The 9,964-nt window shown below is 39.9% G+C and overlaps 1 protein-coding gene across 1 annotated transcript; it reads left to right on the top strand.

Moving 5' to 3' along the window:
- Positions 1–2,778: 2,778 nt before the first annotated feature.
- On the top strand, positions 2,779–9,354 carry LOC310930692 (catalase-like; the record flags this gene model as incomplete). Its single annotated transcript, XM_083893734.1, has 13 exons — positions 2,779–2,844; positions 3,801–3,972; positions 4,503–4,613; positions 5,062–5,192; positions 5,399–5,503; positions 5,603–5,728; positions 5,816–6,007; positions 7,078–7,230; positions 7,706–7,844; positions 8,127–8,257; positions 8,795–8,902; positions 9,042–9,125; positions 9,310–9,354. The coding sequence occupies 13 exons, from the start codon at positions 2,779–2,781 to the stop codon at positions 9,352–9,354; spliced, it is 1,563 nt and encodes a 520-aa protein (XP_083749860.1).
- Positions 9,355–9,964: the final 610 nt, after the last annotated feature.

Here is a 9,964-nt window from a genome sequence, read left to right as displayed (position 1 = left end):
TGGCTCAGATTCACTAAGGCTGATGCCGGTACTGTAGGAGAAACTACCTGAAAGACAGAAAGAAGTTATATAATAGTATATTGTCATACTTTATTATTGAGATTTGGACTCTTAAAAGGCTTGATCAGAAATTATAGTTTGGACTTTGAAGTTTAATAAGAAAATAAAAGATAAGCACCCCTCCTTTCTGCATGGTGCCTACTCTGGTCGTTTATAGTTGTGTAGAGAATGAAAGACTGGATGGAGGGATGACATTTGTCTTTTCAAACCACTTCACTTGATTGCGTGAAGTTAAGTAAGCTCTATTGGATTTGGCTGCGTCGTTTGTTAACGGTGAGACTGACAAATAACAGTGGTTTTCGTTCAGTATTTATTGTGCTTTTGGGAAAAAAAATTAAATAAATCCAGGTACTCTTATCCAGGTGAAATAATTGTAATGTGTAGCAGTTGATACAGGGTGGCCAAATCAGAATTAATCCGCATATTAATGTCATGTCTTTGTTCTACTTTTACCATAACTGATGCAATACTATTTGCATAAGCATATTTAACAGTGTAAATAGTGTAATTCACACGACAGTCTTCTCATTGACATTTTTTTCCTCTGAATTCTTGGTGCAAATCATGTTTTTCACAGTATGACACTTTAATAAACTCCAAGTCCATTGACTTGACACTCTATTAAATGCCAATAACATTGCCGATCAATGAATTATTATGAAAACACCTCTGGGAATTTAACTTGTGATGTAAAGTATTACTAACCTCCTTTGGATGGGTTTAAACTTTGCTTTTATGTCAGAGAAAACGCCTTAATATTCTTTTTCAACAGGCCCTTGTCACTCACACTTCCTGTTAGCAGTGAGGGTGAAATTAAGATAATGTGACAAGAGTCCTGCAGAATTCAGAATGTCATGGTGGATTTTTCTCAGATATTCCTTAAAACATTGTGCAATAGTGCTGTTTTGTTGTGACTTTTGAATGTGGATTATCACGTGAAATATCGCTCTATCTCTAACTGCGTCATCAGCCTCATGCATCGTTGTCGTCGTCATCGTCGTTCTTTTCAGCAGAGCCTGCTCCACATACTCGGTCACGTTCAGACCACGTCGTTCACCTCACTTTGAAAATCGGTCCCAAAAAATAACACACCTGTAGTCATATAACAGACAATTTTTTTTTCCTACTGTGCCAAATAATGAAGCAATATTTTCATTTACAATCAGCATTTTCATTCAAAGTCAACAAAGCCGTAGCCTACATTCAGCCATGCATGAACTTATTTAGCACTCGATGTGAATGTGCCTCAAGAATACATTGTATTGTGTGAATGCTGTTTGAAATAAAAGCAATTCAACAGTAACGGTCGTGATTCTTGTTTTATCTGCGGGGGGAGAGAAATATAAAGATGATTCATCCTGACGTTATATTTCTCTACATACATGAAAGTCATCTTGAAGCGAGTGGTATAACTCAAACAGGGAAGTATGTGTTATGATGGAATTGTCTGGGGAAGTAGGTTATGACTCAAGGAAGAAATTATTAGATTTTGGAGCTATTAATATTATCATGGATCACAACTTGGGAGGTGGAATGACATGAAATCTGAGCTACCTGTATCTATATAAATGTTAGTTTCTAGGCCTTTTCTGTAAATATAATACAGTAAATATAACATAACAATATTTACTGTATAATAACAGTCATGGTCATATTATTCCAGTGCAGTAGAACAGCGGCAGCCAGGTGTTGTTTGATTATTAATTCGTATTAAGGTTGTGCATTATTATAACTACGTGGTGTTTTTTTGTGAAACTTGAGTGGTTCAAAACTTTGAGTCGAGATTTAACGACACATGATTCTGTAGTACACGTGATTCTCAATACTGGGTCGTTTGAGAATCAACTCAAAACAGCACCAAAATAATACTTTTTACTATAATAGGGCTCGGACACCGCGTTGCATTCTGGGACGTGGCGGCCATGTTGATGGCTTCGCGAATGTAAACAAACAGCAAGTGAACGAGGAGGAGAAGAAGCATAGTTGGGAGGAAGAAAAGAAAGAAAATAGATGTTAAAATCCCGAAAATAGATGTTAAAATCCCGAAAAGGATGTGGAATTTACCGGGATACGTGAAACAGGGAAGCCAGAGACCGGTATGTGGACAAAATTGTCACTCACTGAGGTTATTTGCTAACACAAGATGCCTCCGCACCGCAGCTGTCCTTTATGGCTGTTAAATCTCCTAACACTGTAACAATCCCACAAGTACTTCATATATATACATAATACATATAATATATATTGTATAGATACCTATTTATTTATAGTATTGAAAGAATGTATAAGATTGTGGGTATGGATGTGTGGCGAGAGAGACAGCGAGAGAAGCAGAGCGCAGACGTAGGGAGAAACAGTTGTGTTCATTTGTTTTCGTTACTGCCGACAATAAACAGACTATTTACGCAAACAACACCTTATCTTTCAGCAGAACAATAGGGCTCATGTTTGTCAGAGCACAACATACAGACACAATCTTATCAAGGAATGCCGTGTCTTCATCCTTGCATGGCAACACTATGTGAATCTGTTACTTTATCTGACAAAATAATGTACTTGTTGCGGACACTTTCCACATTAATTCCTCTTTTCAGCCAATCGCAGGAGAGGGATGCCAGAAGAGGGGCGGGGCCTCGCCGATCTCAGTCACTGGGGCTATAAGAATTTTCCCCGATCCAAGAACCTGTTCCAGACGTGCACTGGCACCGAGCTGTCGAGATGGCCGACGATAGAGATAAAGCCACCGACCAAATGAAGATGTGGAAGGCGACCAGAGCCTCCCAGGTGTGTATTTATCCTCCCGCTGGTGCAGAGTCTTTGCTGCGCAGCTCTGCCTTTCGTGGGAGAAATAGGTGAGATTCAGTGGGTCGTTTGAGGTAAACGAGCTAAAGTTGCACTAGTACCCAGCTGCAGCCCCGGAGACCAACACCCTGGCATGACAGATATTTTTTTTTTTTTTTTTTTTAAACTTTATTTTGTTTAGTTAGTTTTACAAATAAAAAACACCAAAAATCACAGTTCAAACTAGAAAATAGAAAAAATTGTAAAATTATGACATGATTTTTTTAATTTTAGATTTAGTTTAGTTAGTTTCACAAATAAACTTATAACAGTAAGCGAGTAGTAGTAGAGAGAAGAAACATTGATATCTGTCAAGGTTTGATTAATTAAGTGTGTAAAAAATTTGTAAAAAAGGTGGAAAAAAAGTATAACAGCGGAGCTCCGTGTGGAGGGGGGGGGGTGCTTGTTGTATCCGCTCTGGGGCTCCAGGGAGGCGGGTAGGTGGTGGTCGTTGCCCCTGCTGTGGAGCTCCAGGGTGTGGGCACGGAAATTTGTGAGAATAGGAAAGTGAAACACTGGAGCTCCGTGGGGAGATGCGTGTGGTATTTATTAGCACATGAACTTACTTTTATATTGTTTTGTTGTTGTTGTTGTTTTTCTTTGTTTTTTTTTAAAGATAAAAGTCACTTCCGTCGTTTTGGTGTGTAAATAATGTTTTTTTAGAAAAAAAATCCCGTCCGTTAAACCACTATTGTCACACCAGGGTGTTGGTCCACTAACGTTGCCCACTACAGTGCACTTGTTAAGCCACTGTTGCAGTAGTGCAGAATAATACACTGTGGTAAAGGTTATAAGTAATAAACATGCATTTTCACATCTATGAATGTACATTATTGACTATAAAAATTATTAAAAAAGGAGGTAAGGCAAGTGAGTTTGTTTGTTTTCGATAACATCAGCGACCAGACACACTGACGACAGGGGCTGGTCATCCTGTTGGGGACAAGCTGAACCTGCAGACAGCAGGGCCCAGGGGACCTCTGCTGGTCCAAGATGTGGTCTTCACTGATGAGATGGGCCACTTTGACAGGGAACGGATCCCAGAGAGAGTGGTGCATGCCAAGGGAGCAGGTGAGTGTGCAGTAATCAATTTATATAGGCAGAGTCCAAACATGTGTTTGTAAGAAGAATAGTGTTGTTTCTTTCATCACCACTTTAGTAAACACTGATGATACTGGATTAATGAATCTAGCCTACAGGTCAATTTACAAAATAATAATTATTACAGTGTACACTGTAGTAATACCCTGAGTAGCCATACTGCATTAGCTTGTCTGTATACAAATAAATATTCAGTGTCTATGACTATGGTTCAAAATACAGCCAGATTTCTTGTAAGCTGAAACTGCTTTGTATCCTGATGCAGTATTTGCAGGGTACATTTTTAACTTATTTAATATTTTGTAAGACCAAGAAGTTGTTGCTAGCTCAGAATTTTTTATGTGCTGCAACAGTTTGTTTTCATTGGCCTACTCCGTAGAGGGCTGGGGACACAAAGTATTACCCATTCAGGCAGAGAAATAGGCTAGAAATATCTAAACCAGGCCTGTCTTAAGTGATATAAACAAAGAAGCCTGTATTATATTTCCTCCATGATGCAGGGGCGTTTGGCTACTTTGAGGTCACTCATGACATCAGCCGCTACTGCAAGGCCAAGGTGTTTGAGCATCCCGGCAAGATCACACCTATCGCCGTCCGTTTCTCCACTGTGGGTAAGAATATCCTTATTGTTTGTTTTGCTAATGTTTGCTGCAGTCGTGAACACCCTGTAATGTAGAAAGTCAGCGATCAGTAAACTGTTAAAGATTTAAATATTTGTGTTGGTTACGGGCGTTTACATTCACCTCCTGAGTTATTTGATCACAATTTGCAGCTCTGAATACATATAACATCACCAATGGCACTTTTCCACTGTATAGTTTGTTTTACATTACTGTAATACCTCAGGGTTACCTGGTATATAAATTATGCTGCCGGTTATATATTTCCATTAGTTTGCCAAAATGGCATTTTCCAGTTGTTGGGTGTCTTTGTGTTGCGTGAAATACACAGTGGAAGAGAGCAGTTACTGTGTGTCGGTTCTGTTATTCTTCTCTGGGTTTACTAATTACTGAGATTTGTAATTAACATTACTACAACGTTGTCATCATTTACTTTCAGCTGGGGAATCGGGATCAGCAGACACTGTGCGGGATCCCAGAGGCTTTGCCGTCAGGTTTTACACTGATGATGGGAACTGGGACCTGACGGGCAACAACACCCCCATTTTCTTTATCCGTGATGCCATGCTGGTGAGTGAGCAAAAGACATCTGGAAGCCAGGAATTATTTTTCCTTGATAACATGCAAATTATTATAGGAGAAATGTATCTTTAAACAAAAAAAAAAGACATAATCTATACCTGATCAGAAACACATTTCTAAGTTTCACAGCATTTTGTGACTGTATAGCAAGTGTGAGACATGTTATGCTGACATATTCCTTTGATCCCTTGCAGTTCCCATCCTTTATCCACTCCCAGAAGCGAAATCCACAAACCCACATGAAAGATCCCGACATGATGTGGGACTTCTGGAGCCTGAGGCCTGAGACTCTGCATCAGGTAGCTACTACTGCTTAACCTGTGGCTGTTCTTGCAGATCATGGAATATTCAGAAAGACATGACACAAGTTTGTCTTCTGTCTTCTGTCCCCTGTGCAGTTGTCTTTCCATTTCAGTGATCGAGGTTTGCCCGATGGCTTCCGTCACATGAACGGCTATGGCTCACACACCTTCAAACTGGTCAATGCTGCTGGAGAACGTGTCTACTGCAAGTTCCACTACAAGGTCAGTTGAGCCTCAGTTAACTTTGTGCCTCCTGGGATTTTGCAGTTGCCTTAATTATGTTTCGTGTTTTTTTTTTGTTTTTTTTAGACTGATCAAGGAATAAAGAATATGTCAGTGGAGGAGGCAGACAGGCTGGCATCCAGCAACCCGGATTATGCTATTGGAGACCTATTTAATGCCATTGCCAATGGCAACTTCCCGTCCTGGTCCTTTTTCATCCAGGTCATGACCTTTGAGCAAGCGGAGAAGTTCCAGTTCAACCCCTTCGATCTTACCAAGGTACAACAACTCCCAGAGTTATAAAGCTATAAAAAATACCTGTGGTTATAAAAACACACGTTACGCAATCAGATCTGTGTTTATTGCATTAAAATGTTAATGGTAAAAAGTGTGTTTCAATAGGGTGACCATATTTTGATTTCCAAAAAGAGGACACTCGGCCCCACCTTGAGACACAAATTCAGACAGGCTTCTCAGAGGTTTATGAACATGCTTTATTATGCCTCAATGGTGCAAAATGAACTTCTGTAATGAAATGCCTTTTTTAGCAAGGTACTGGTGCAGTCCATGGACCTGTAGCTGTTGTGGTGTTTAACAGTATGAAATGCCATTGCACCTTCTGCTGCATTTACAGCATCCTCTGTTTTCCCGGGTCTGACAAAGAACTCAGTCAACTTTGCAGAAGAACTCTCACCTCGCACAGCTTTTTTATGTTTTTCAGTATCCATGTGAGCTTTGAGATCTTCAGAACCTTTATTAGAAACTGAAACATATGTGCCAGCTTTGCACACAGTGCACTCCGCCTCCCACCGGTCCCGACCGGGACGGTACGTGGGAAAGTTTTTTTGTAGTTCATCTGTGAAGCTGCACTTACGCTTCGGCATTTTGTGTGCAATGCTGCTCCGCTGTCTGCTCTGTTGCCGCTGTCTGTTCTGTTTCCTGTGCACGTCGCGGAGCCGCCCACAAAGCAGCCTCTCTGGAATTACGTCACACAACAAAAGAGGTACCGTAGTATTTGTATGCAAAGCGCCGGTCAATTTAAGTACACGCTTGATGGTTCGATGAAAAACAGCGAACCCTGGACATTTTCATGAATTTATAAAACCCCCCCGGATGCCCCGGACAGGACGTAAAAAGTGGACATGTCCGGGCAAAAGAGGACGTTTGGTCACCCTAGTTTCAAAGTAGTTATAGCAATTATGACTGAGACTTGCATCAGATGTGATCAATCAGTTAAAATTTTAAGTTATAAATATTGATATAAAAGTGAAATTAGAAATGTTTTCGTACATCAAAAATACTTTCCTGGGTGTTTTGTTTTTGTCAGCTAATGGAGTTTTCTCTTTCAGGTTTGGTCCCATAAAGAATACCCTTTGATCCCCGTGGGAAAACTTGTCCTCAACAGGAACCCAGTCAACTATTTTGCAGAGGTGGAGCAGATGGCCTTTGACCCAAGTAACATGCCACCAGGCATTGAGCCGAGCCCCGACAAAATGCTTCAGGTAACATCACAACACATGATGCTAAGTGACCAGATACGTCTAAATCTGTGGTTTACAGCCCTCATTTTACCTGTAGTGACAACTGGACAGCAAAACACCTGTTACCTGTTAACCGTGTACTTTATTAAATTAATGTTGAGCCATCTCAGTAAGATATTGCCATATCACCCCAGGTTAGATATTTTCCTTCAGGGATAAAATTCAAAACAAACTAAGCTGTATGGAAGTGAGAATTTAGAGACAGAATTTTCCTTTTTCCATTTTTTGCATAAATATTTCTTGCACGTTCCATTTGACAATGTGAATTGTTATTCTCATATTTGAAAAAACTGCATCTTCAGTCTCTCTATGAAGACTTGCTTTTCACTCTGCCTTCCACAATCGGGAAAACTGCACTTTAATGTGCAGTGTTTGTTTGGCAGCACAGAGACCCACAGTTCACCACTGCTCTGTTCTCTCTCATATCTATGACTAGGGTCGACTCTTCGCCTACCCGGACACACATCGACACCGACTGGGAGCCAACTACCTTCAGATCCCAGTCAACTGCCCCTACAGAACCCGTGTGGCCAACTACCAGCGTGATGGCCCCATGTGTATGTCTGACAACCAAGGTAAGCTGTCGTCCACACTGTGTGTTTCTTTGTGCAGATATTATGAGAGGGGTACAAATGCTTCATTCTTCATTTTATACAAAAATAATTACGTTACTGCTCATCAACATTAAACACCAATAAGATGATTTTGCTCTCTAAATACTCTAAATTGACCATGGTGTGAATGTGAAAATGATCTGTTGATCGTCTCTGTGTGTGGCCCTGCAATGAACTGGCGACTAGCCATAATGGATGGACATTACAGATTTTAATCTGGTTCTTGGTCTGTGTGGCCTCCAGGTGGTGCTCCAAACTACTTCCCCAACAGCTTCAGTGCCCCAGAGTGTCAGCCTCATTGTGTGGAGTCCAAGTTCAACATATCTTCAGATGTTGCTCGTTACAACAGTGGAGATGAAGATAATGTTACACAGGTAAAATATGTCTCCACACTAGTCTAATGTCTTTTGAATTCTCAGATGCCAGCATAAATGATCCAACCTGACTCACTGATCAAGTCTCATCCATAACTGTCCAAACTTTTCATAATCAGTCTGCGTTATTTGTCATTGTTGTCATCATGGATCTGTTATTCTGTTTCTGTTAAGTTTTACAGAAGTTTTAATATAGTTTTAAAGCAGCACATATTAATATGTTTTTTTTATCAATTGTGGATCAGATGACTATATGAATGGGAGGGGTATAATACCAAGCCAGCATTATTCAATTCTTCTCTCTTCTTTCCAGAAATATACTGTTTTAATTCACTGTTCTTGAAACTTGTTTTTAAGCTTCAGCAGGCACTTGTTTTTGTCAGACACACTGTATGTTTCCTGTCTGTAATTGAAATTAGTGTAAAGGAAGAAGAAGCATGACTCTAAATTCATACTAGTGTTACTCCAGTTTGCTGATGGCCTCATTGGCTTTTATTGGTGTAATCAAATAATATTTGTCTCTGTGTTTGATTGCAGGTTCGTACCTTCTACACCCAGGTGTTGAACGAACAGGAGCGTCAGAGACTTTGCCAGAACCTGGCCAAGGCACTGAAGGGAGCCCAGCTCTTCATCCAGAAACGTATGGTGAGTCCAAACCAAGTGATCTCTGAAGTTCAGTATCATCAGTCCTGCACACATCAAACAAAACCTTCTGTGAAAAATAGTGCTCACATTTTAGCATGTAGGAGTTCTTTACATGCTTTCATGCTTCGTTGTTTTGCAGGTTGAGAACCTGAAGGATGTCCATCCTGACTATGGAAGCAGGGTTCAGACCCTTCTCAACAAGTTCACTGCAGAGAGTCAGAAGGTAAGCACAGATCCAGTCCGGCTGAACATAAAGTTTCCAACCAGTGTCAAGTGTAGCATTCATCTCCTCCACGCTATTTCAAAGACAGTTAGTCCATTGACAGGGGTTTTAAAATCGTGTAATAATTCAGCTTAATTGAGAACTTTATTCATTCATCTCTCTTGTCCCACTTGGTCTTCCTCAGAACTCTGTGCATGTGTACAGCCACCCAGAAGCCTCCAAGATGTGATGCCTTAAATTTCTATAAAGATCATTTCTCTATACTGCATAATGTGCAAGTGTGATGACCAACTGCCTCCATCAGTAACACGATTTAAACATTAACCTTGTATTGTCAAGGTTGGGCTCATTTTGAATTCAATCCAGTTGATTTTTTTTTATTATTCAACAGGCCTCTACTGAATGTGTTTTTGTTTTTTGAAACAAGCTGCAATAGTTTCTTATTTTGATCAATTAATGTTTGTTTGTACTGCTTAACATTTGCCACTTAAATCTTTCAAAGTATTGAAAAAAACATTTTGATTTGATGACATAACCACCATAATCACTACTACTGTGGAGTATTATGAGAGTTCATTGTTTCCATTTCCTCAGGATGCGTCTAAACATCTCTGTTTATGATTCACTCCTTTATTTGACATGTTTAATGAATACAAATACACCATCATTCCAATTTAAATCAGCTACTAAAAAAACTGATGATATGCTGTTTAAATTTGAATCTGGACTCGATTCATAAATTCAGATTAGTAACTTGGCAGTGATTAACCTTTACAGTTATTTGTTGAGAATGTCATGAGGTGTTTTCTCACAGCTAAAACCTCTGTGCCTTTCTTTTG

Source organism: Microchirus variegatus, assembly GCF_963457635.1.
Source record: "Microchirus variegatus genome assembly, chromosome: 8".
In the NCBI taxonomy this organism is placed as follows: Eukaryota; Metazoa; Chordata; class Actinopteri; order Pleuronectiformes; family Soleidae; genus Microchirus; species Microchirus variegatus.
This window is presented reverse-complemented; position numbering and strand designations above follow the sequence as displayed.